The sequence below is a fragment of the Lissotriton helveticus genome, chromosome 9, assembly GCF_964261635.1.
Source record: "Lissotriton helveticus chromosome 9, aLisHel1.1, whole genome shotgun sequence".
Classification (NCBI taxonomy): Eukaryota; Metazoa; Chordata; class Amphibia; order Caudata; family Salamandridae; genus Lissotriton; species Lissotriton helveticus.
Window position 1 is genome coordinate 1,007,216,736 of NC_136070.1, and position 27,520 is coordinate 1,007,244,255.

The 27,520-nt window shown below is 44.4% G+C and overlaps 1 protein-coding gene across 1 annotated transcript in view; it reads left to right on the top strand.

Moving 5' to 3' along the window:
- The window catches only part of PAF1 (PAF1 component of Paf1/RNA polymerase II complex), a 63,751-nt gene that overhangs the window by 24,957 nt on the left and 11,274 nt on the right, over nucleotides 1-27,520 (top strand). Inside the window, exons 2-13 of the mRNA XM_078661326.1 lie at nucleotides 2,927-2,956; nucleotides 3,048-3,140; nucleotides 4,164-4,285; nucleotides 8,066-8,132; nucleotides 8,507-8,608; nucleotides 12,614-12,719; nucleotides 20,441-20,509; nucleotides 21,093-21,196; nucleotides 21,389-21,505; nucleotides 21,629-21,757; nucleotides 23,047-23,152; nucleotides 24,297-24,381. Coding sequence (XP_078517452.1) covers nucleotides 2,927-2,956; nucleotides 3,048-3,140; nucleotides 4,164-4,285; nucleotides 8,066-8,132; nucleotides 8,507-8,608; nucleotides 12,614-12,719; nucleotides 20,441-20,509; nucleotides 21,093-21,196; nucleotides 21,389-21,505; nucleotides 21,629-21,757; nucleotides 23,047-23,152; nucleotides 24,297-24,381 — 1,130 coding nt within the window. The remainder of the gene's footprint in view (nucleotides 1-2,926; nucleotides 2,957-3,047; nucleotides 3,141-4,163; nucleotides 4,286-8,065; nucleotides 8,133-8,506; nucleotides 8,609-12,613; nucleotides 12,720-20,440; nucleotides 20,510-21,092; nucleotides 21,197-21,388; nucleotides 21,506-21,628; nucleotides 21,758-23,046; nucleotides 23,153-24,296; nucleotides 24,382-27,520) is intronic.

A 27,520-nucleotide genomic window follows, 5' to 3' on the forward strand; every position in this document is an offset into this window, starting at 1 on the left:
TTTTTTCCCCTAGTAAACCGAGTAGACCTAGTAGGCCTGTGCCCCACCCGTGGTATAATGCATCCTGCCGCAAAGCTAAAAGTGCATTGGTGGCTTCTTTTAAAGCAAAGGATCGCCCCCAAATTAAAATCTTGAGAAGGGCCTATAAAGAAGTTGTCCATGAAGCAAAGCACAGGTGGAAAATGGATAACTGGGATCTATTCAAAACATCACTAGGGGATAGAGACATGAGAACATTCTGGGGAGTTGTAAACTCTGGCTCAACTATACCCAAAAGAGCGCTAGAACCTAATCTGGAAGAAGAGGTCTGGAGGGAGTACTTTGAATCCCTTTACAAGGAAGAGGAGAGACATAATGTGCCTCCAACAGTTTGATCCCCCTCACAAGCGGTTTATCCGCCAGTAATAAGGGATATTAATCATTACTCTGATGGTAGCCCGGGACTGAGTATTACTTTACAGGAAATAAAAGGAGCAGTGGGAAAAACAGCCCCAGGCAAAGCCCCTGGCTTGGACAAGATTCCTGGGGATCTCTTTAGGAGCGAGCCATCTATTTGGGCTCCCTACCTTTGGGCCCTCTTTAACGCAATACTGATGGGTATGAAGATCCCTGTTAGCTCGGCTGGTGCGGAGATAATCCCGATTTTTAAAAAGGGCTCCCCTTTATTACCAAGTAACTATAGACCAATCAGTCTAATTGACATCCCTCAAAAAATCTCTGCACGAGTCTTGCTCCTTTGGCTCCAATCCTGGATGGATGATGACAGTGTACTCTCACCCTTCCAGGCAGGGTTCAGGGAAAAATTGTCGACCCTGGACCAAGTACTAAGATTACAACTGTTACACTGGAAGACGGTTTGCCTGGAGGGGGGAAGCCTCTACTTAATATTTGTAGACCTAAGGTCAGCTTTTGACTTGGTGCCAAAGGAAAAATTGTGGTCAGTTTTACTTGAGTTGGGGGCTCCTGTGTATTTAATACAACTTATTAGGCGCCTATATGAAAATAATTTCGCGCAAATAAGATACGGTAGGGATGGAAAACTGACAGCACCCATACCTGTCAAACGTGGCGTACGCCAGGGCTGCGTTCTTGCGCCAACTTTGTTTAGCCTCTACAGTAACGGCCTGATAGATGCTCTGACACAAGAAAGAGATTTAGATGCCCCAAAATTCGGCTATGATGTTTGCCGATGACACCCTTTTGGTGTCCAAATCACCTATGGGGATTCAAAGGGTTTTGGATAGATTCCAGTTATTCTGTGAGGAAAGAGGTCTTGAGATTAACTTACAGAAAACGAAATTTATGGTGTTTAACAAACCAAAGAGCACCCGTCCAAATCCTTCACTCAACGGTAAACCCCTGGAAAGAGTGACATCTTTTATATACTTAGGCATCACCATCACTGAGTCCATGGACTGGGGGGCGCACATAACGATGTCAACATTAAAACTAGCCCAGTCGACAGGGGGCATCATGAAGGTTTTTAATAAATCAGACGAGCGCCGTCAGCCTGGCGCTAGAAATCTACAAGGCTCAGACATGAGGGGGCGCATTATATGGCGCAGAGCTATGGGGCCACTGTAACTTTAAGTCCTTATCACAGGTTGAGAATCATTATATCAGGAACCTATTTAGGCTGCCGCGCAGCACTCCTCTAATTCCACTCCGTTTAGATGTAGGACTAATGGCACTAGGAGAAGTGTTGAGCCTTAGACCTCTACTGTATTGGCGTCGCTTGTGGTTGACTCCTGAACTTCTCCCATACAAAGAAGAATTGTCTGAAGTTCTGAAGATAAGGGGTGCTGCTAGATTGCCCTGGTTTTCCCATATCAAACATTTGTTGATAGATATGGGCCTGGGGGAGTGTTGGGCTGATCCAGAGCTAGCCTGCCCGCTAATCTCCAGGAAACAAATGAAGGCTTATTACGAGAACCACAGAATGGCCTTATTGCATTCCAGCTCTAACACAGGTAAACTAACTAGAGCCTTCTTGGAAATAAAGGATAATTCCACCTATGAGAAGGTTCTAGACCTTATTAAACCTGTGAACGCTAGGAAACCTTATTTACAATTTTGATTTGGGGTTCTTCCTCTCCGCTGTTTTACATCGAAGTGGAGAGCCCAGAATGAGGTTAGGTGCCATGCCTGTGATTATCTAGAGGAATCAGGGCTGCATGTTTTTTTCAGCTGCCCTGGTTATAACAAAGTGAGAAAAATATGGTTGGTGCAGATTTGCAGGAACCTGGGCAGTAGGCACTGTATTGAAGTGTTTAGGATATTGAAGTACGATCTTAATATCCCAGTTGTCTACTCAGTCGCAGGATTCCTGTTTTCTATGTGGTGCGCAAGAAGGGTATTTTTGAAAGGGTCAAACGAGCCATTGGACTAGAAATAGTAGATGATCAGTTCGGTACTGTCATCTGGCAAAATCTCCCTTTGTACAACGGTACACATTTCTAAATTGAAGGGTTCTTCCTGTTTTTATCAAAGTTTTTAACTTAGGTTATTTATTTATAAAGTACTACGCACTTTCAATAAACTTGTATGTATATGTGTTGTGCTTCTACTGTACATCCTCCACCCTCCTTTTTAAAATCTAACCTATGTAGCTATCAATTGATACCCTTAGTGTTTTTTTAACTCTCTTGAAATATCAAGTTTTAAAAATTCTTCTGATGTATTTTCATAAATGAATGTTTTATATGCTGCACTTTTTAGGTCATGTTGACCGAAATAAAGTTATTTTGACTTGACTTGACATACAAACGGATGAGTTATTGGGAGGCAGGTGCGACCAGCACAGATGATCATGAAAAGATTGTCTGTTCTCTTTATTCTTAGAAACTGTTATTTTGGGCCATGTGTTGCTTGTTTTACAAAACATATTCTTCTCCACTTACAATTTTAATCTTTATTTCTTTTCCAGGCAGAACTCACATAGAACTGTCCCTGAAAGGTACTTGTTTCAGATACTTTTTTTAAACTAACCAATTTGCTATGTTTTCCAGACATTCCATGACCATTTAATGTTTCTTCTATTTCTTTAGATCAGGAGTAATCTGCCGGGTCAAATATTGCAATACCCTGCCTGACATTCCATTTGATCCAAAATTCATCACTTATCCATTTGACCAGAACAGGTAAAGATTCTGTCATCACACTAGAGCAAATCTTGGGAGCAAGGGATGTGGTGGCACCTCTTGACAGTTTTCCCGAAGTAAGAGTTGGGATTGACAAAGTAGGTAAGATTAATAGGTGATGCCTTTCAGGAGAGGGGAATACTTAAAACAATGAGAGAGGAGAATGAGGAGATTGGAGAGTAGGAAAGGTGAGGGATAGCACATGTTGCTAAAGAAACCCTTGTGGCAGGTTGGTAGAAGAGACTAGGGGTTGGGAGGGAGATATGGCGGATATACCAGTAGAGGAAATGGAAAAATGGTAGCAGCTAAACGTATAAGAGTGTGTCTCAAAGTATCAACAAACTGAAGTATACGTGTAAACTGCTATTTCCAAGAAAAAAACTTTCTAGATTATGGTTGGTGATTACATGTTTTCATTTTTGTGTAGACAGTCAACATGAGTTTTGCTTATGCTTTCTGGCAGAGTGAAAGGGGCGTTTTATTCTAAAGGAAATCGGTGATTGGTAAAATTGGACGATTGATCTAGTGGACGAGCTGGCGTTACCACTTCAGAGTGAAATTTAATGGTACTGCAGGGAGAGAGATACTTAGTGCTGTAGATAGGAACATGTGGGGATAATGGCGGCAATGTGAGGTGTGGCTATCAACGTATGTGTGGTGGAGGGAGGCAGGATTACTTGGCAACCTATGGATACTAGCAGAGTTTGGCAAATCTGGGGAGCGTATGTGAGTGCATGTACTGGTAGATAGGGAGAGGGCAGAGTCGCAACAGAGGTGGATTTGTGCGTGACAGGCAGAGCGGCTAAGAATGTATGCCAACAGACTGGAAAGAGAGAGTACAATTAAAGGACCAAGGAAATTGTAGAGGAGAGCGAGCTATAAGCAGAAAGGGGCATGTTTGGGGCCATGGATGGTTAAGGTGCTGGAAGAGAAAAGATTACTTTGGAGAGGGTGGGTTATGGAACCAACAGAGTGGGTGGGGCCATTGCCTCAGCAACGTTTTGACATGGCTGTCTCCCCTAGGTTTGTGCAGTACAAGGCCACTTCTTTGGAAAAGCAGCATAGACATGACCTTTTAACAGAACCTGATCTTGGTGTGACCATTGACCTGATCAACCCGGACACCTACCGCATCGACCCCATTGGTAAGTGGCTTGGTCTACAGGCAATACAAGGACAGCTGCTCATGGGCTGGCACTTGTACAGTGTGCCAGATCCAGAATTTTGTGATGTTAGTTTACTGCCTTCCCTATGGGCAACTGCATGATCTCAAAGTCCTATGCCTTCCTCCCAGAAACATTGCAAGAGTGAATGTATCCTGTTAGAAAAATGCATGAGAGAAAGGAGTGAACAGGAAAACACCCTCAGATCCCCAGGGTTCTCAAACTTACAGTAATGGCCTGAGAAGCAGCCCTATAGATTATGTCTTTTAAAATGTTGAGAATTGGTCCTCCTTAATGGATATGAAAGTACGTACCAGAAATTAAAGTGAACATGACCAACTGTTGCTAACAATGACAGTCCCAGGTTACATTATTGCCCACCCAGATAGTCCGGAAACTACGACTGCTGATGTTATCATGTGTAATAATATGAGGAGGGTTAAATGGACAAGGGTTGTCTGGAATGAAGATTCACTCGCCCAGATGAAGGTTGTAGTACAGAGGATGTTAGTCGATCTTCAAAGATTCTCTACGCAGGCTGAACTGAATGTCAATATTACCCAAACCCATGAGGATATGTTTGATACGATCAAGAGCTTTTTATTATCCTGTTAGAAAAATGCATGAGAGAAAGGAGTGAACAGGAAAACACCCTCAGATCCCCAGGGTTCCCAAACATACAGTAATGGCCTGAGAAGCAGCCCTATAGATTATGTCTTTTAAAATGTTGAGAATTGGTCCTCCTTAATGGATATGAAAGTACGTACCAGACGTTAGTCGATCTTCAAAGATTCTCTACGCAGGCTGAACTGAATGTCAATATTACCCAAACCCATGGGGATATGTTTGATACGATCAAGAGCTTTTTTATTATCCTGTTAGAAAAATGCATGAGAGAAAGGAGTGAACAGGAAAACACCCTCAGATCCCCAGGGTTCTCAAACATACAGTAATGGCCTGAGAAGCAGCTACCTATTAACCAGTAACAGGATCTCCCCAAAGCACGACCATTGGTACTATAAGTCATGCAGAGATGCATACAAGCAACTGTCCCGTACTATTGGATCCAAAGATTTAGGAACCATCAAAGTCCAACAGAAGTTGTATAAGCATACCCAATTGGTTGCGAAAAGTCCTGGGATGAGCTACGGTGGTTGGACCTTTTGGAAGCTAGTAAGGAGAAGAGTATGCAAAAATTCTGGCAGTTAGTCAAATGGGGCAGAGGGGAAATAGGCCAAGCACCCCAAAATAATGTTCCACCTCATAAGTGGGTTTCATTGTTCGAGGAGCAATTCGCCCTTGGGGATAGTGAGGTTGGCGACGAACTGTTCCAACCAACTCAGCCAGATACAGTATTGTATTTTACAAAGAGTTAGGTGGAAACTGCCCTGAATGCAGCACCAAAGGAAAGGGCTCCCGGACTAGATGGCATTCTGGTGGACCTGTTCACTCATGATAAAGATAACTGGATACAGTATCTCCAGCTGCTCATGAACGCGATTGCTAGTGGAGCAAATATACCGGAGTCCTGGCAAGGGGCTGAAATCCTACCAATTTATAAAAAGGAGATTGCTCTAGCCCTAGTAATTACAGGCCCATTAGTTTAATTGATTCAACACAAAATATTATGGCCAGGCTATTGCTGAATAGGATCCAGTTGTGGATTGATGAAACCAACATACTAACTCCCTTTCAGGCAGGATTTAGGGCCCATGTAAGCACCATCGACCAGGTCTTTTACTTTATTCTAATTTACTGGTGTGTCGTAATCCTAGCTGGCGGCACTTTATATGCCGCATTTGTTGATTTAGAATCAGCATTCTACACGGTCCCACAGAACAAGCTCTGGTTAGTTTTGAAATGCCCTCAGAACTTTTATCACTCACAATCACATTGCATGAAGCTAATTTTGCGCAGGTATGATGGGGAGCCCAAGGCAATACCACACCAAGGTTTTCAATCCTTAAAGGGGTCAGTCAAGAGTGCGTTTTGGCCCCCACTCTGTTTTCGTTGTCCATAAAGGGGGTTGTTAACTACTTCCAAACACACCCTTCTGATGTACCAACACTAGCAGGTTCAAAGGTCCCAATATTCATGTTCGCTGACAAAACCTTAATATTATCTAAAACTCAAATGGGGTTGCAGCAAGCACTCTGTCGTTTTGAGCATTTTTGCAGTGATCATGAGTTAAAAGTGGGTGTGAATAAAACCAAGTTCATGGTATTACATAAGCATAAGATGGCCAAGGGTAAGGCAACTATGAACGAGGCCCTACTGGAGCAAACGGATGTATTCACTTACTTGGGGGCACACTAAGTAGAAAATTAGATTGGAAGCCCCAGATAGATTTACTGGCACTCAAGCACTCTCAATTGGCAGGAGCACTACTAAGTGAGCATAGGCGCAGCCATACTAAGCCGATAGGCCCCGTTTTAAAGATCTATAATACCAATGTTTTTGCCTCTATCCTTTATGGTGCAGAACTCTGGGGCTTCGAGAATATTTCATCACTCACTCTAGGGCAGAATAAATTTGTGAGGAGCCTAACTGGCCTATCTCAGAATACACCGCTATACAATGATTTGGGATGTAACATGCTGGTAGAGGTGGTAAAATTTAGACCCTTTGCTTTCTGTGGCACACTATGGTCAACCCCGGAGCTGACACATTACGCCAACATGCTTAAAGATGTCAGAGATGCAGAAACAACACATATAGATTAGCTGGATGCAAAAGTTAAAACGTTCCCTTGTGAACCTGGGCATGTCCCATCTGTGGGGAAATCTGGGTGGTAATATCTTTTCCCCCCAAAAAAAGTCTTCAAAGAGGCTTATTGGTCTATGTTCAAATTAAACAACATGTGTTCCACTGGCAATTCCATACTGACTAGCACCTTTCTTGAATATAAGCCAGAACCCATGTTTGAAGACTTCTGGGATATTATTACGAAGCCTGTTGACGAGAAACATTTTTATCAATTCTGAGTAGGCATTTTACCAGTTAAATCTTTTACTGCCAAATGGAATAAGATCCCTGATAGTAAATGTGTATTTTTTCAGGATCATGATGAAACTATCCCACACATACTATTTGTATGTCCAGCCTATAAGTTGCCACACAGTAGATGGCTTAAACCAATCTGCTCCAACATGGGCACCAGGTCATGTGCAACTGCTTTAAGACTACTGAAGATCGTTACTCAAGAGCCCCTCGTGATCGCTCCAGCAATTTTTTTTTACCTGGATGTGGAGAATATGGTCTAATTGTTTAAAAACAACAGCTGCTATAGACCAGGTCTAACCCATTGTTGCTGCTATTTCTGGCGTTAGTATAGTATAGTTTGGAGACTGACTTTTATAATGATTTGTGTGTCTTTTTTCTACTTGACTGCTTTTTAACTTTGTTATAATATTCATGAGTTTTTAACTACTCTGATGCACTATGCTGTATTATTTGAATGAGCATGTCTAAATCGATGACTTTTTAATGTGGTATTGTATATTATTCATGTCTTTTATGATCTGATTGATCAAAATAAAGATTGAATTGAATGTATCCTGTTTGAAAAATGCATGAGACAAAAGAGTGATCACCATGTCTTTATAATATTGCTCTGTTGGTTTTACATACGCTCATACAAGCAAGAGAAACAGTTTGTAGTAAAGAAACAATAGCAGTTATGTCTATGTGCCAGTCTTGTAATCCAACACCCTAAGGGTTGAACACCACTTAATCTAAATAGTGTTTTTTTCCTATTTGTAGTTTTTCTGGACCTTGCAGATGAGAAGCTGTTAGAAGAGGAAATCCAGGCACCAAGCAGCTCCAAGAGGTGAGAGGCTGAGTACTGCAGGGAGGGATGGCTGGATGTCTGCCCTTCCAGTGGATGAAATGATAGACCTGTGGGATGTGTGGTAGATATTTCTCTACTCCAACTTTATACCAAATGCCTGCATGGTTTCCTGTCTCACCCATAATTTATAATCACAGATCTCCAGCATATTGTTTTGCATATGTTCTAAGGAGAGCATGCCCACTCAGCTGAAGTTCATTAATTTGCTTTCCCAATTTCCTTCTGTCTTGTTCGAAAAGTATAATTTTGCAGAATGGTGTGACTTTGGATCGCCTTCCTTCTCCCATGCTAACTTAATGATATTTTAAGCCCCAGTTTATGGACTATCTTACGTGGTCTGTGTTCTATTCTAGGTCTCAACAGCATGCCAAGGTGGTGCCCTGGATGAGAAAAACAGAGTATATCTCTACTGAGTTTAACCGATATGGAGTCTCCAACGAGAAGCCAGAAGTCAAGTACGTGGATGGGAGGGGTCTCTTTTCATTTTATTTTTTTTAATTTGTTTTTTTTGCAATCCTGGTATAAGTGAGGTAGGTTGGATTTGTGTATAGTAAAGCCCAAGTAAAAAAAGAGTATACTATTGATGTCTATTGGCTACTGTATTTAAGTTATTCTTCTATTTTACTGTAGGGTATTGAGGGTTACATGAGCCACATTTCTGATCAAAAGTAAATAGAAGAACAATGAATACAGTATATTAAGTCCTGGTGGAGACAAGGGGTGTCCTACTTCTCTTCGTGGATTGTGTGGGGTTGAACATTTTTTATGTGTACAACCCGGAAGAAGACATGATTCAGGGAAGTAACCCTAAGGGTACTATTTGTGAGAGGGGGTCATTAGGTGACCTGACCTTCCCCTTTGACCTCCCCACACCTACACAAGTGCGTGATTGTTTACTGATTCAGACAGCTGTGTCTCGGGGCTCTCCACTAAATTGGGTTTCACTGCCCCTGTTCTGTGTTTCTTTTGTATAAAAAGTTCTTCGCTGTTTGCCTCAAACGTATTGCTCTGAGGTACAAGCACACAAAAAAAATCTTTACTGTTGTTGGATCAAAGTAGACAGGCAGACTGGAGATTTAAACACAAGTGTGGTAGAGGTTCTTTTGATATTAGGCACTAGATCTGTTGTACACATTCAAATCGTACCACATCGTGTAAAGGAGACCTATGCTTTATTTGCAGGGGAGAACGCATCAGCAGTACATGCTGGTTCTTATTTAGCCAAAATGCAGCACCATAGATGCTCACCAAGAACAAGCTAGCCTATTTGCACCACCTGAAAATGTTGGTCTTTCCTAACTTGCATGTTTGATTAGATCTTCTTGTCCAACTTGGTCCTTACACAATTTCAACCTGGACAAAGTTGTATATAGTTCCACTCACTTGAGTTTAGATGAACTAGCCCTGGAGGACCTTTACTCTGGGGGAAAAAATGGGTTCATGTTGAAATGCTCTTCTTTCTACCAGAATGACTAATGGCCTCCTCAGAACTATCTCGCCTGGTTGATCCGGGGATGACTTCTCCCGAGGTCTCCGCTTTCTAGTAATTCCACTTACAAGACTGTGGGAGAGATGGCTGCAGTTTCCATCTTAATTAAATCATGACATTTTTCTTTAGTTTGCTGTTCTTGCATGTCCCAATCATCATCAGTTTACTAGACATTATTTGGTGATGGAATAGTACTATAAAGCTAGTCAAGTCAGCAAAACAAGCAGTCATCTCCAAATGAACATCGCAGACACAAAGCATTTTTGTAGACATGTTTTGCACACCTTCCTTCGAATCCATTGGCATTCTAGAGCCAGCATCACTGCTGTGCACTTCAAAAAATAATATCGAGGCTTTTAGTCTATCCATCAATGCTGGTTAGTCTTGCTCTTTGGGACTGGAAGTGGAGGCAACATATTTACTTAATCATTCATTTATCTAGAGTCCAGATTATGGAATTTGAGGAGCTTAGCAGACTTAATCACGCCTTATACAAATGAGAACATAGTTAGTTTCGGTTTTTGTGACCTAGAAAGTTCGCTGGGTCAACCTTTTGCCATTTTCTTACGCTTCTAGTACATACCTACAAGGGGGAGGAGAGGGGGTGTTCTGAGGTGACAGTTTCTTCTGTGCTGGTCAGGGAGATGTTTGTTTATTGCTCTTCCTTTTGCAGTGCATGTTAGAGTGTAGTACTGTTTGCAAAATATTTTGATTTCATCCATGTGAGCCTGGCAGATTTAGCTGTCATATTTACTGTCCTGGGCCAAGTACAAGTTCCTATATCTACAGCAGGACGTGACTATCCACTCTCAAAGTGAAAGGATTGTTCTCAAAATAATCTATGGAGTTTGATTTCTGAGAGTCTAGTGTGCACCTGCATGTATCTATTATTGTTAGATGAGCAGTCATGTGGCCTCCAGGAAGACCGCCAGAACATTGCAGAAAATGGCTTTGCTGAGGCTATTGGAGAACATTAACCTACTATTGAGCACCATCAATAGTGTTCTTTCTTCCTCACACTGAAAACGTTTGAGTCCAGTTTTTGAAGTGATTCTGTTAAACCTATTTTCAGCATTTCAAGCTGTGTTGAATTTCAGCATTATTAAAATCTACAGTGGCTAACCTCCTGTAAAGAAAATTCTGAAGTATTCTCTGCATAAAAGATCAGACATGTAGTTCCTCTCAAACTAAAAGATATAGGCTGTTCAAAAATGGAAATGTGGTCCACCAAATCTCATGACTTTGTTTGTCCATCCCTTAAGCTACCTCTGACCTTTAATTAAACTAAAAGACGGATTTGCCAACCTTCTTCATTGGTGTAACACCTGCATCCTAACTTGTATGCCAGAACTGCTGTGTAGTTTTATTTGGGTAATCACCGGATACCTTCACCCAGTCTCTTTGCCTCCTGTGGACAGAATAGCCATGAAAACAAGGCTTCTACCTCATTTGTTGTTGCTACCAATATTCCACTTTTGTGGTGCCACCCGATATCATATCTGTCACAACTAAAGACTGCATCCTTTTTTCGCACTAACCTTTTGCTCAACAATCAGAACTCATGAGAAAGGCACTCATGGACTAGTCTCACAAATCTGTGTAGACAGACTCCAGAGCAGAAACAGTTGTTTTGGCAGTTCTACAGGATGTTTGCTTGATCATGCAGATGACACCCAAATCATCATCTTCAAAGATTGAGAAGAGGTGGCAGACAGATTTAGGTCCTTTATGGCCAAAGTGAGTATTTGAATGAGGGAGAACTGGCTGAAAAAGAACGGGGAGTAAACGGAGATTGTGGTTTTTGGGGCAGAAAACTCAATCTGGAGTGGTAGTTGGTGGACGGTAACCTGCGGTACGCTTCCCACCCTAGGGGGCGCTGAATAAAAACCTGAGGGTGATCTTTGACAATGTGTTGACATTTGACTCCCGGGTTAATAGAACAAGGAGTTCCTGTTTCAGGATTAAGATCTTTAAGAAAATACTTCCCTTTCTGCGGAGCTAAGGGTGGCAGTGGTCACTGCGCTCATCACATCTCGCCTTGACTACTGTAACGCCCTGTATTTTAATGCCAGCAAGTATTTTCAACAAACTTCAGCTCATCCACAATGCAGTGGCTCTGTTTGTCCTGGGTCTACCTTAACTCATCTCTGTGAGTAGGGCTTGAGGACTCTCCAATAGCTGCCAGTGAGGACTTGGGTGACTTTTAAAGCCCTATGCTTGGCATTTAAGACTTCATCAGCAGGGCTCATGCTATCTATGGGACACCTTCAACTGGTATGCATCCAGTAGGCGTCTGTGATCGGCGGGTGATTGTTCCCAGGTTGGGGAAAGCTTGTTCCCAGGTTGGGGAAAGCGAGATGGGGTTGGGGCGGGGACCTTTCTCGGTGGCAGCTGCCAGGCTGTGGAACACACGTTCAGAAAATATGAGGATTCGAAACTTGTATACAGGGTTTCTCAGGCATGTCAAAACCAGGTTATTCTGATAATTTCTGTCCGGGGTGACTTCCTGGTTGGCAGCATCTATTTTACTTGGGCTTTTTCCCCTTGTTCCTCTGGTGCCTTACTTAGTGACAGCGCTTTACAAATTTAAATTCACAAGTCTGTTAATTTTCTGCTCGGTATTCTGTCCACACACACAGATTTGTGAGGGAAGGGAAAATATGTACTACATTTTGCATTAGTGTTGCTGCTTTCAGTATTTTCCTCTTTGTCCACCTCTCTGCCATGGTTCTTGATTCATTATCTTACTCAGCAGAAGTTATTGATTGACCTGAACAGAGGTGAAGGCCTTGGTGGAATACGTGGGATGCAGACTTTGATAGCAAATAACAATCCTGCATGAATTTGTGGCCTTTCAGTGTTGTAACTTTGGCACAAGTTCTTTATTTTCTCATGTGTGCATGGACTAGAACTAATAAAACTATAAAATGGGCACAACAGACTAATAACAAATGCTTCCCTTCCCACACAGGATTGGTGTGTCCGTCAAACAGCAGTTCACGGAGGAGGAGATCTATAAAGATAGAGACAGCCAGATCTCTGCCATTGAAAAAACATTTGATGATGCACAAAAAGCGGTGAGGGTGTCATTTCAGAGTATAGATGGGAAAAAGTTTTGATGTTGGTGGATGATATAATGCAAGATGTTGATTGTTGGGACACATGGAGGACGGGGTAAAGGGAACTCTAAACATGTTGCATGCGGTTTCTGGATTAGGATTGGTGAAGGAGGAATTTAAGGGTTCTTTTATCATGATGTGTGGATATGGGTGTCTGTGAACATTCTGCAGGGCAGAGATCCATAGGGGAAGAGCTAAAGGGTTTTTTCACCATAGTTCATTGAGTGTTTGGGTTTGATGCTTGGGGCTTGGGGCTTGGTGCGGTAGGACATGCTGTGGGGGTCGTTTGGCTTTGCATGGTGCTTGATAAGCAGGTCCAACAGTCCCAAGTTCCGCATAGAGATTGGACCACATAACTCCAGTAGCAGTTCTTATGTTCTAGGAAATGATGCTCAAGGTTGTGTGGCACTCCCACAACAGGGTAGGCGACCATAGCATAGGTATAGGTCACACTGGCTACATGGACCCGATGTGGAAAGGGAATTCTGGTTAAATATGCAAAATAAGTATTTTTACTTAGCAAGGATAACAATTTTAGAAGTTATCTTATGTATATGATTAGTAGCCGTGTCATACTTCTACCTGTATCCAGGCAGTGCACATACTGCACCTTCATATGGCCAGGTCTTAAAGGTATTGTAGCAAGAAAGTCCTGTGACTCCGTACTGCTAGCTAGACAGCGCTATAAAAATCTCTGTTAACATAACCTGTTGCCCTGAATCCTTTATACCTTCTCTCCCATGCAGTTGCATGGCTTTTTGACTGGTTTATTTCAGTGCTTTGTAAATTTGGCACCTTTGCCACCCTCTGTAGCTTTTGACTACAGAAATCCACTAGTCAATGTATCATGCATGTCCCGAGCTTCTAATGTTGATGGTCGCCGTCTTCCCTACCACTTCCCTCATCCATCCTATTGCAAATGTTTGTATACATATATGTTCGAGGCATGTGGGCTGCTAAATTCATATCTTAGCATTAGATCGCCGCCTAGTGTTGGGCTCGGATGATTGCACATTGTTGTCCTGGAAGAGTCTTCGAAGTATCCTGAGATAGGTGGCTCCTCCCCTGGACTACAGTGCGCATGGGCATCGGCTCCATCCCCAGATTGTTTTTTTCCGCCATTGGGTTCGGATGTGGTTTCGACGTCTTACTGTCGGAACCAAGTAAAACTATCTTTTACCGGCCAAAAGGCCTCGATTTTCTTGCGTCGGTATTGTCTGCGCTCGGTCTCGAGTCTTCCGTCTCTTGAAGCCGGAATAAGCGGAGTTTTCTTCGCTTTCTAAACTTTGAGGCCTTCTCATCGCGACACGACAGCAAGCCTTTACGGACATGGAGCGGAGCCCGTTCAAGTACTGCCCGCTCTGTGGGTCTAAGTACCCACACATCGATCTACACCCTGTGTGTAACAAGTGCCTTTCACCGGACCACGACGACGGCAAGTGCAAGGCCTGTGCACAGTTCCGCTCCAAGACAACTCTCAAGCTTCGGCGCGCGGTGCGCTTGGAAGCTAGGCAAGCGGCCCCGGATCCGGAGAACATCTTCGGCGACCCGGAAGAAGAGGTCCAGGGTCACCTTCTACAAATCTCCCCCTCACGGTCGGAGGTCGAGGCGGATCCGGGAGACGACGACGGAGTCGCGGGTCAGGTCCTCGAATACGTCGAAGAGGTAGGAGACGACGATGAAATTTATGGGGCCGCGGCGGACAGCTCTGCGGACGAGCTCTGCCCCGAAAGTTTCGAGGACGACCGGGACACGGGATCGCCTGTCGGCCTTACCCTGGACCCGTTGCCGCAAGCCACAGCCCCGCCTTCGGGCCCGGCTTCGGACTCACTTGCTGGGCACGATGTTTCGAAAGCGAAACTGAAACCGTCGGGGTCGTCAACACCTAAAATGGCCGACCCGAAATCGAAACTGAAACCAAAGGACTCGAGTGTTCCTAAAATGGCTGCCGTGCCTGTGAAGAAGTCGGTGCCCGTCACCCCGTCGGCTCCGTCGACCTCCGGTCCGCAGAAGCCGAGGAAGTCGGTCGATTCCGATGCTCCGAAATCGAAGCCGACGCCCGAGGAAAGGGCCCCCAAGAAAGATGGTCGGCTCGGATCAACGGCTCCGGCGCCGTCCAAGCCCGCCAAGGTCGGCTCCAAAGAGGCTACGCCCAAGAAGTCGGCGCCCCGGCCTCAAGATTCGGAGGACCCGAAGAAGGTTTCCGCGCCCAAACCGCACAAGGCCCGCGAGGACGTCGGATCCGAGGGACCGCTCAAAGCATCCTTGTCGGCGACGAAACCCGCTGGCAGTGTACCGTCCCCCATTGCGGAGTCACTGCAGAGAATCAGGGAGAAGGCCCTTGCTCCATCGGCTCCGATGCCATCACCGCAGCCGCAAAAGGACGCTCCGGCTAAGCCTTCGGGGAAACTCCTTTTTCTCTTGCCACCTAAGGAGGCGCCGAAAGCGTTTTCGACGAAATCGGCTCCGAAGCAGGTTTCCTCACTGCCAGACCCTCTTCCACGTCGTGTACTCGACTCGGTGGACGATTCAGAGCATTTCATCGATGCTGCCACCGGCAAGCTGACCCTCTATAAACGGAAGATCACTTCGGAGCCGGTGGACCCCTACGTCATCCCGTTGAAGAAGAAGAGGGTGCCCCTTGACGCCTTAGGCCTCACGGAGCCGATTCAGCCTCCTCCTAGACGGAGCCCTACTCCCTCCCCAGAACACTCTGTGGGTGAGGAAGATGATGAGGATGAACAGTACAATTTCCCCATCGATGACCCTGATGTACAACCAGATTCATACGACGACTCTGGTGACCAAAACACCCAGGGTGCGGGCCAAGACCCGCAAACCTTTAATGCACGTGCATCCCCGACTGAGGACTCAGCAGGATTTCATGCACTAATTGAACGGGCGGCGGCCAATCATGATGTGGACATGCATGCCGACCCGGTTGAGGAAGACTTCCTTTTTGACACCTTTGCCATATCTGAGAGGACAGTAAAGACACTTCCTATGCTGAAAGGTGTTCTCAAACATGCTGGAGACATTTTTAAGGAGCCTACGAGGGCTAGAGTGGTCAACCCTCGCATTGAAAAGAAGTACAGGCCTGCTCCTGCGGACCCCGTCTACATCCGGGGACAGTTGCCACTGGACTCTCTTGTGGTTGCCAATGCCAGGAAACGTGCCAACTCCCAGACAACGGGTGAAGCTCCTCCCCCGGACAAGGAGTCCAAAGTGCTTGAGGCAGGAGGCAAAAGAGTGGCTGCACAGGCGGCAAACTTTTGGCGCATCACAAATACACAGGCGCTCCTGGCGCGTTATGATAGGGCGCACTACGACACCCTAGAACAGGTTATACAACACCTGCCCCCACAGTTCCAAGAAGGCACCAAGATGCTTATTGAGGAAGGAAAGCTAATATCAAACGCAGCCATCAAGTGTGCACTTGACGCTGCGGACACAGCTGCTAGGGCTATTAACACTAGCGTTATGCTGAGAAGACAAGCCTGGCTCCGCATCTCAGGGTTCAAGCAGGATATTCAGACGACAATTCTGAATCAGCCAGTCAATCCTGATAGTCTGTTTGGTCCGGATGTTGACACCACCTTAGAGAAGATAAAGAAGGACACGGAAACTGCTAAATCTATGGGGGCCCTGCAGTCCCAACAGTTTCGTGGCGGCAATTTTCGTCGCTCAGGTGCACGTGGAGTCACCAGAGGACAGATGGGTCAACAATCCCAGTTCTCCAAAGGTGGGGCGCAAGCCTCGTTCACTAAGCAGAACAAGGGAGGTTATAGGAACAACAGCAACAGAGGTCGCGGCAGAGGAAACAACAGCTCCCGCACCTCTACTCCAAGCAAACAGTGACTCTCTGTCACTGCCCCCCGACCACCTAACACCTGTCGGGGGGAGACTGCAGCAGTTCCTGCCCGTCTGGAGAAACATCACCACAGACAGGTGGGTGCGACAATTAGTTCAGTATGGTTATTGCCTAGAGTTGAAATCCACTCCACCCAACATCCCACCAAGGCAAAGGCCTATGTCCGCAGAGCACTTGCACTTATTGCAGCAGGAAGTAGTGGCGATGCTGCAAAAAGGCGCAATCGAGCTCGTGCCGGTGGGGGAGGAAGGCACAGGGGTATATTCCCTGTACTTCCTTATTCCAAAGAAGGACGGTTCTCTCAGGCCCATTCTCGATCTACGTCCCCTCAACCTGTACATACTATCGGAACATTTCCACATGCTTACACTGCAGCAGATTCTTCCCTTGCTACACCAGGGAGACTTCTTAGCAACCTTAGATCTCAAGGATGCTTATTTCCATATTCCACTACACCCGTCACACCGGAAATATCTCAGGTTCACTATTCAAGGCAGGCACTACCAGTTCAAAGTCCTACCCTTCGGAGTCACAACAGCCCCGAGGGTGTTCACCAAGTGTCTAGCGACAGTGGCGGCGCACCTCAGGAGGCAGAATATCCATGTCTACCCCTACCTAGACGACTGGCTCGTACAAGCCAAGTCGGAGCAACAGTGCGCCGCAGACATGTCGACTACAATTCGCCTGCTTCACGATCTGGGTTTCTCCCTGAACTACCCGAAATCGCATCTTCAGCCGGCACATGTCCGGCAGTTCCTGGGTGCTACGATCAACACCCTGACAGCCATGGCTCAGCCAAACCAAGTCAGAATCGACAGCATTCAGTCGCTGATCCAACGATTCAGACCACGACACTCCCTGCCAGCGAGAGTGTTCATGCAGTTGATAGGCATGATGGCCTCCTGCTTCTTCATAGTCCCTCACGCACGGTTGCATATGCGCCCGCTCCAGGAGTGCTTAGCGAATCAGTGGACACAGGCTCGTGGGCAATTGACAGACCTAGTGTTGGTTACCAGTCGGGCATACGACTCTCTGCATTGGTGGACTCCACACAACCTTTGCAAGGGCCGACTGTTCCAAGAGCCTGTGCCGCAGATTATACTGACAACGGACGCGTCTCTCCAGGGATGGGGAGCTCATGTGCTCACTTACACAGTGCAGGGACTATGGACGACGCAGCAACAGAAGATGCACATCAACTATCTGGAACTGATGGCAATCTTCATGGCGCTCAAGTCCTTCATTGTACATCTGAGCAACAAGGTCGTGCTAGTCCGGACGGACAACATGACCGCGATGTACTACATTCAAAAGCAGGGAGGCACCCACTCGCCACAGCTGTCTCATCTGGCTCAGAGCATGTGGAAGTGGGCCATTCAGAGGAACATCTTCCTCATGGCAGAACACCTCCCGGGCAAGGACAATCAGATGGCGGATCTGCTCAGCAGATACAGCCATCAGATGCACGAGTGGGAGATACACCCTTCTGTTCTCCACCCGTTCTTCCAACAGTGGGGTCATCCGGAGATAGACCTGTTCGCAACAAAGGAGAACGCAAAATGCCGACTCTTTGCCGCCAGGTTCCCTCACCCACAGTCGCAGGGGAATGCGATATGGATGAACTGGTCAGGCAAATTTGCATACGCTTTTCCGCCAGCCCCTCTAATACCGCTGGTCGCAAGAAAGCTAAGGCAGCACTCCATGACACTCGTCCTGGTTGCTCCAACGTGGGCGCGCCAGGCTTGGTACACCACGTTCCTCGAACTCTCGGTGGTGCCGCATCAAAGACTGCGCCTCACACCCAGTCTTTTGACGCAGAACCATGGAGACATTCAGCATCCAGATCCACGACAGCTCAACCTGGCGATCTGGCTCCTGAAGTCCTAGAGTTTGGATACCTTAACCTACCTCCAGAATGCATGAGTATCATCAAGGAGGCGAGGAAACCTACTACTAGAGCATGCTATGCTGCTAAGTGGAAGCGTTTTGTCATCTACTGTACGTCCAATGACATCAACCCGCTAGATGCATCTATTCCCAACATCATCTGTTATCTGTTACATCTCTACAAGTGCAATCTGGCGTACACTTCCATTAGGATACATCTCTCAGCCATAGCGGCTTATCTTCAGAACAGGCAGCACCTCTCTGTCTTCAGGGTGCCCGCCATTAAAGCCTTCCTTGAAGGTCTGAAGAGAGTCATTCCCCCAAGAACTCCACCAGCTCCGGTGTGGAACCTCAACGTCGTTCTCACCAGACTGATGGGGCCACCATTTGAGCCACTGCACTCGTGTGAGCTCCAATTCCTTACGTGGAAAGTGGCCTTTCTGATAGCTATTACGTCTCTGAGGCGTGTCAGTGAGCTGCAAGCGCTCACCATACAAGAGCCGTTCATTCAAATTCACCCAAATAGGGTGGTGCTACGCACTAACCCTAAATTCCTTCCTAAGGTGGTGTCACAGTTTCATCTTAATCAAACTATTGACTTGCCAGCATTCTTTCAAAACCCGCAAACGGTGGCGGAAAGAATGCTCCATACCTTAGATGTACGGAGGGCGTTGATGTACTACATAGACAGAACACAACCCTTTAGAAAGACGAAACAACTCTTTGTTGCCTTCGCACCACAACACAAAGGCAACCCAATTTCCAAAGCTGGGATAGCCAGGTGGATTGTTAAGTGCATCCAGATATGTTATCAAAAAGCCAAGCGCACTTTAACAATACCCCCCAGAGCGCACTCCACACGCAAACTGGGGGCATCCATGGCTTTCCTAGGGAACATTCCTTTAGAGGATATTTGCAGAGCAGCCACGTGGGTCACACCACATACCTTCACAAAACACTACTGTGTTGATGTGCATTCCAAGCAGCAAGCAGCTGTAGGACAGGCTGTTCTAAAGACACTTTTTCAGGTTTCTGCAGCTGGCACGGGCAACCGCCGCTGATGGAGGGACTGCTATGTATTCTATGCTAAGATATGAATTTAGCAGCCCACATGCCTCGAACTGAATATGCTACTTACCAGTATGCATCTGTTCTTGGCATGTAGGGCTGCTAACATTCATATCGCCCGCCCTCCTCCCCGGTGCCTGTCGCAGCTGCAGATATACTATTGTATTTATTCATTAGCATGGACATCCTTTACACTTTCACTCCATCTCCTGCCACAATGGCGAAAAACAATCTGGGGATGGAGCCGATGCCCATGCGCACTGTAGTCCAGGGGAGGAGCCACCTATCTCAGGATACTTCGAAGACTCTTCCAGGACAACAATGTGCAATCATCCGAGCCCAACACTAGGCGGCGATCTAATGCTAAGATATGAATGTTAGCAGCCCTACATGCCAAGAACAGATGCATACTGGTAAGTAGCATATTCAATATGGTTTCTATGTAGCACAGCCCTAGATAGAAAGCAATAGAGCACTATACCACAGGTCTGTCCCTTGCTAACTGCACAGCCTATGCTTCAATTATTACTCACTTTCTTCCTTTTACAGTTTCCTACACAACCCTTGTCACACCTAGAAATAATAGGTATTCTTGAGTCCTGTTGGAAGTCTCTTCAATGAACCTAAGGAATGAACATGTATATGCTAGACAAGATAATTCACTCACTAACTTTCTGCTGTTCGACTTGGGACCCCAGCCCTTCTTCCAAGCTAGGGTTTTTTGTTTGAGTTAAGGTGTCTGGATGGAGGGCCTGAATATTAAATAGAGGGCATTCGGTAGGAATAAAGCATTTTCCTGTTGAGGAGTGGATCAGTCTTCATTTCCTAATGTGTATTTGTCATTGTGTTTTAGATTACTCAGCACTACAGCAAACCTCGTGTCACACCGGTGGAGGTTATGCCAGTATTCCCTGACTTCAAGGTGAGAACTGTTGACTATGAAAGGGTTTCCTCTTATGTGATAAAATTTCCAGTAAATGACTACCATCAATGTATGAATATTTCTGCTAGAACCTCTCTCCATGTTTGATATCTAATTAGGAAGACGTTTGTTTGAGACCAGTTATTGTGTACAATATGCCATCCTACCCTAGTGCACATTCCTGTGAAATATACGTTTTTGAGTGCAAGCGTAAGCACTTATAATGTTTAATGCTGAGAGTACAGAAGGTGGGGTTTAAATGAGTGAGTATACCCGCTTCAGAATTATTGTTTGAACTTTTTGTATTGATAGAATCTTTATTTGATAACAATTATGTGCATGTGTCTGCAAACCACTTTTCCTTCTGGTTAGTGAGACGACAGTGGACTGAGGTTTTAGAGCGGGCAGGTGTTAATGAGCTCTGAATGTATCTTCGAAATTTGATTTGTATGTGTGAGTGATTGTAATACATTGGTGGCAACTCTAGGTATTTGCTACTCTAAGTTCCAGGGTCACAGCAGGGTACTCCTGGATGTTACTCTTGAGAGAGACTTGGATTAAGACCTTTTTTATGCTCCCCCAGATGTGGATTAACCCCTGCGCTCAAGTCATTTTCGACTCTGACCCAGCTCCCAAAGAGGCTACAGGCTCAACTGCACTTGATATGATGTCACAGGCCATGATCAGGTACGACATACCTCTGTTATCTAGAAGTAGTGAGCATATTGTTTGAAGGAGGGAAGCAAGAGATGCGTATGGTATTGAAATTTGGTGTAGGCGATATGGAGGGGTGTAAGCGGTTTGCTTATCCTCTGAGGCCCAATCAATGGATAGCTACCAAAAAGCAACTTTGACAGTTTCTCATTGTCTTTCTTTCAGAGGAATGATGGACGAAGAAGGAAACCAGTTTGTCGCCTACTTCTTGCCTGGAGAAGACACAATTAGAAAACGGAAGAGAGATGTGGAAGAGGGCATGGACTACATGGCAGATGATATGTACGTAGATGGGTGTAAACTCTGAATTGGAATGAGGGCTGTCCTAGATGGCATATTTGTTGCTGTTGAAGTTGGTGGCATCTCTTACAAGGGCCATTTTCTGACCTTAATTTCCTCTTCCAGCTACGATTACAAGATTGCCAGGGAGTACAACTGGAACGTGAAGAACAAAGCCAGCAAAGGCTACGAAGAGAACTACTTCTTTATCTTCCGAGAGGGAGACGGAGTGTATTACAATGAGCTAGAAACCAGGTGAGCAATTGCTGCGGTGTAATAGAGTGTACAGAATAGTTGTAGATTATCATAAACAGGACACTAGGCAAGGATACTAGAGTTTAACGTACCAACAATTAGAAAACAGACTAGTTATCACAGGATACGCTTGCAGGCTCCAAACTAGGCAAAGTTTATGTGGCTGCCATAAAAAGTAAGATACTGATTGAATTATCGTTGCCAAGTATAGCCAATTTTAGATAAGTGGAGGTTTTCCATAGTGACATGCGAGACCAGATTAAGTTTTCATAGAAAGCTACTGATGACATCACGGGAAGAGGTTAAGGGGCGCCATAACAAGCTGGTAAATTGAGGGAGACCTCATGAGCTAGAATCCTTGGTGATGGGTCAAGGGTCACTGTAAACCTAAAATTAGCTGATGTTGTATGGGTGGTCATCCTCAAATACTGGATGACAGTTGAGTGTTCAGAACTATGAGGGTGATGGTATTTACCGGGTATGTGCCAGGGAAACGTGTCTAAATCCTGAACTCAGTAGAGGCAGAATGGGAGATAATTCCTAAGTACAGGATTATTCATGAAGGTTAATTGAGGGATGGTATTGCTTGGAAATATCATTATTAATGTGTCTTTGTTGCAGGCAGGTAGTTAGTGGGATATGCCCTAGCAATAGTGTTTCAGATGGATGTTTTGATGAGGTTATTTGGTGAAGACAGTGTGATGTGTTTAGGATAATTTTTGGCAGCACCATCTGAGATGGATTGACTGGTGTTGTGGCACAGTATTGCTTGTATTCTGTTTGTGTTGATGTGTCCTGGTATGGGATTCTAAGTGTTGTGGGCCGGTGGTGAATGAGTTGAGCTAGTAAGAGGGTTCAATTGATGTTTTTAGGACATGTGGTCAGAGTCTGGCTGTGTTAGTCCTATTTGAGTTCTTTGTGGAATAAGTCTCAACAAGAGTTCTCATGTGGATAGGAGAGGTTGTTGCATGGAGGGTGATTTTTGTGATTGTCCTCTGGATTAGAAGGGTGTCTGTGGTGGGTTGGCAAGTGTTCTTTTTATAAGGATTTGTGTGACGTTACACAGCGAATATTTGAGGTTGATCAGTGACTATGTTGTGTTGGGTGGTTTGTGTGTGGTGTCCGGAGTGTGTGAAAAGTGGGTTTGTTAAAATTTGTCATATTCTTGACTTGTTTTTCTTAGGTGTGCCTGATCAGGTACCCGGAGGCATTGGTACCTCTTTCTTCGCCTCTTCACTCATTTTCCATTCTTTTTAACTGTCTCTCTCTCTACTGTTTCCTTCCTTCAGAGTGCGGCTGAGCAAGCGAAGGGCCAAGGCCGGTGTACAGACAGGAACCAATGCCTTCTTGGTTGTTAAACACAGGGACATGAACGAGAAAGAGTTGGAAGCCCAGGTAAGGAATTCTGACCTCTGTTTTGGGTCCAAGGCGTAGGCTTTTTTCATACATGGTACCCCCTAATGTGGTGTCTGTTTCCTGTTTGTGGACACATTATCCCTGAGAAGAAGTTTGGAGATGTATCCATTGGGGTAGCGAATGCTGGTCAGGAGGGGTGATTGAAGGAATAAGCAGAGAAGTGGAGATGAAGAGGAAGTGTTTATTGGGGGTTTTGAGAGGAGAGCAGGCTAGCTCTACCTGTTGCAAATCAGAAATGACTGAGCATCAATTATGATCGAGTAATCTAGTTAAATGGGTTATTCCATCCTCCTGCTACAAGCTGTAAAAACCAAATTTCACACGTCAAAGTCTTGGTTGATTTGTTCTTTCATCGTTTCTCAGCTGATCAGCCAGCAAAACAGATAAGCTCTTTATAGACCAGTTTTACTCTATGCAAACAGGCAAAACTCTCCCTGAAAAATGTAGGGATTAATGGATACCCAGAACTCTACCCAAGCTTCTCACTTGCACTACCAGATGAGTATATCCAGATCATTTACATCAGAAGTGATCCCCCACAATAAGGGACACTGCTGTTATTTCTGCCTCACCTTAAAGGCGAAAAGGGATTAATTATATAAATGCATTGTTTAAATTGCAGGCATTCATAGGTACAAAGACAGTGTGGAATACATAAAATGAATACCCATGATATAAACATTGAAAATACATTGTTCCCCTGCAAATTAAATGTTATGAAACATATACATTGTTCCTTTTTAGTACACTTGATAATTCTCTCACCAATAATGAGAATTACATTGTTACCTTGTAAGAATTCATTTAATTCCCAATTTACAAAAGTAGGGATTAAAAAACTTGTATTTTAAAACCTTATCTGGAGCTCTGGGATTAGTCACTCTTCAGCTACGCCATTTGGATAGCTTACTGGTATCTGCTATATATAAAACAACACACTACTAATGCAGTTTTTAAGGTCTCTAACAGCACGGTTTTCTTTTATGATGGATAATCAGAAATGAAAAGTCAGTTTCTATGATCCCTTTATTAAAGGGTGTTTTTTATGGTGGTAGGGGTAAATCTGCCACACTAGCAATGTAAACTGTTCACTCCTGTAACATTGTCTTCTTGTACTCTGCAGGAGGCTCGCAAAGCTCAGCTGGAGAATCATGAACCGGAGGAGGAAGAGGACGACATGGATGCCTTCAAAGAAACCCAAGGATCAGGTATGACAGAACTGAAAAATATCTTTCCGGGAATATGTAATCTGTGTTTGACTCTTGGTGTTTCTGAGTCTGTGGAGACTCATCGGTGGTACACTCTTACCATTAAATTAAACAAATCCCCATGGAAACAGTTCTGGGTTCCCTAAAGATTTAAGTTTGTCACCTTAGAAGTCTTTTTCTCCAAAAATATGACCCGATACCCCTTACATATTGTCTATTTGGTAGCTTCCACACACTGCCTGTGATGTCATTGGTATCAAAAGCAACATTGTACGAGTGTCACTTTTAGGACTTTTCTTTGAAGTCTTTATGCAAAAATAATTACTTCAGTAGGCTTTTTACAATTTGAAGTCTGTCTGTAGATGCAAGTCTGAACAAAAAACTGATATGTGCTATAAAAGGCCCACGTCTGCATACCTCTCCGAAGCTCCCCATCTACATTCCTCCAATGAGTGACCCGAGCAGGGAAATTTAAAGAACAACTCACACATACATGCCACTGTGGCTTTCTTCCCAGTGAAGATGAGAGACAGACTACGTGTGCCTTTTTTTTCTTTCTTCTCCACTATCTTTTGTATTTGAAAGGGAAAATCCAGGGCTACATTTTCTTTTATTTTGGAAAATGGCATCTAGTACCAAAAAATCACATTGATTTCTGCTGTGACATTTAAAAAAATGATTTAATGACGCACAGAATCAGTGTTTATTCTTCTTGTCATCCCTCTTTGGATGAAGACTTTTACGACAAGTACATTTACTCTTACACTTTTGAGTAACTTTACAACCTTTTGACTGTTCACCGATTTGCAAATGTAAAATTACTCTAGGTCCAGACTTGCACGTTCCTGCCCCCCTGTATTCAGGGGTGAAGCCCAATTTACGACTGTAAAGTTACTACTTCTACTTTTTACACCTAGGCGGTGGTCTCCGCAAGGTGAAGTATAGGGAAATGTTTTAAAGCGTATTGAACCTAAAAAAGACAGTAGAGCTATTGTAATGTTCAATATTAATGTAAATGAATTGAACATATTTATTTAAACAAAGTTTAAAAAAAAGCTGCAGAATTAATACATATAGTTAATTATTTATAATATATTAAATATAAATTATTTTTCTTAACGTTTCTATCTCTAGAAACCCAGCACTATTTCCTGCTTACTTCCCTGCACTAGGTAAACCAGCTCAAGCAGGATGGCCCGGCCCTTTCTCTCAGTCTCTAAATACTGCAGCTGTCGTTTTGGAGATCAAGCAGTGTCTTTTTCTTTCCAGTCTGAGACTGAGGGCATCATCTTAGTTGTTAAGAAACCTGATACAAATCAATTTTATGCTGGTTACTAAAACCAGTTTGTTCAGTGGTGCAAGTCAAAAAGTTCTAAACTTCAGGCACACTTTTACAGTCTTTCTGTGCTTCGCAATGTCTCTTGCCTAGTAAGGGCTGGCTACGGTAAAAGGTTATTTGGCAGCCCTATCCACCTTCATGTGTCTCCCTGACCAAACTTCTTTTTTGAAATCCCTAGAAGTGGCACGCTTTTTGAAAGGTTTACTCCCACTGTTTATTGTTCCTCAGTGGGTCTCGAAACTTGTAATAACATTTCTTATGGCATGCCGATTTGAACCAATGCACGGTTGCCCTGTTAAACTCCACTGCAGGAGTGGCTGAAGCCCTGGTCGCAACACAAGGGGTGGTGAGACTATCTTGTAATTGTCATGAAGCAAATTCAAGGAGAGCTAATACAGTGTACAAAGAAGAACATGACACAGGACAGAGTTTTTCAGGGCACCTCTTCCCTCTGACAATAACTGATGCATCACACAAGGGGTGAGTTGGATGCACACACGAGAAGACTCCTAATAAAGGGTCATTCGAACATGAAAGAGACAGTCCAATACATATATGTTATACTTATAGATCATCTTACTAGCACTAAAAGCTTTCCAGCTGCAAGTAAAAGGAAATTTTCTATTGATACAGACAGCACTACACCTTGTCAAAACTAGCACACAAGATATGTAAATGGGCAGTAAAGACCAAGATCAGTTACAGCTGTACACATAGCTTGACATCTGTATGTAGAGGCAGACAGACTAAGCAGGGAAGTAGGTATATCCGACAAGTGGCAAGTGAATCATGAGATCTTACAAGACATCTTCATAGACTGGGGAACTCAAAACATAGACAGAAGACTTTGCATCCAGGTTCCATATTCACTTTCCCTGGGCAATGCACTCTCGAACTGATCAGGGATATTTGCGTATGCTTTTCCCCCACGATGCTGCTGTTGCTGAACGTAGTCGGCAAATACAGAGTACAGAGTACCGTGGATTAAAATGATACCTGTAACCCCAATGGCAATGTCCAAGGGACACCTCAAAAGGCTACCAAAGATGGAATGTAAATACAGTTATATCTAGAGACATGGCTCCTGAAGACTTAGAGCCTATGCTCCTTAATCTCTCAAAAAATATGTTTGACAATCAAGGAGGCAAAAACACCAGCCACGAGCTAATACTAGGCTGAAAAATAAGGAAGATTTTTCAGTTGGAATCACCAGCAGAAAAACGCATATGGTCTAACTAGTGATGCTAGCATCATACATGACTTGATGCACCTAGTTGATTCCTTTACGCATCGCTGAAGGTCCGTTTTTAAGCAATAACACATACAAGAGGTCAAGATAGCAAACACCTTTTCAAAATGCATGCCATTACAATATTTCTAGAAGGGGTTAATAAAGTATACCCACCAAGGAGTATCCCACCAACAATTCAGAATTTAAATGCATTTTTTAACACAAGCACTAAAACTACCCCTTGAACTCCTTCATAAAGCATACTTCAAGGACTTGACACTAAAAATGTCCTTCTGGTGGCACTCCCGTAACTGAAAGGGTAATCTATCTTTCACGTTAGTCAGACTATCCAAATTTCCAGCTGTTTCCAATCCCCAAAAATGTCTGCAGAAAGTATTTTGAGCACACTATGCTATCATGAGAGCCATTATGTACTATGTGGAAGCTACAAAGAATGTTCGCAAACCGCAACAGTTATTTGTGGCACACTTTCCACAATCAAAGTGGCAGCCAGTGTCGAAGTCTTTTATAGCCGGTGATTGTTCAAACTATCCAACTGTGCTACTTAT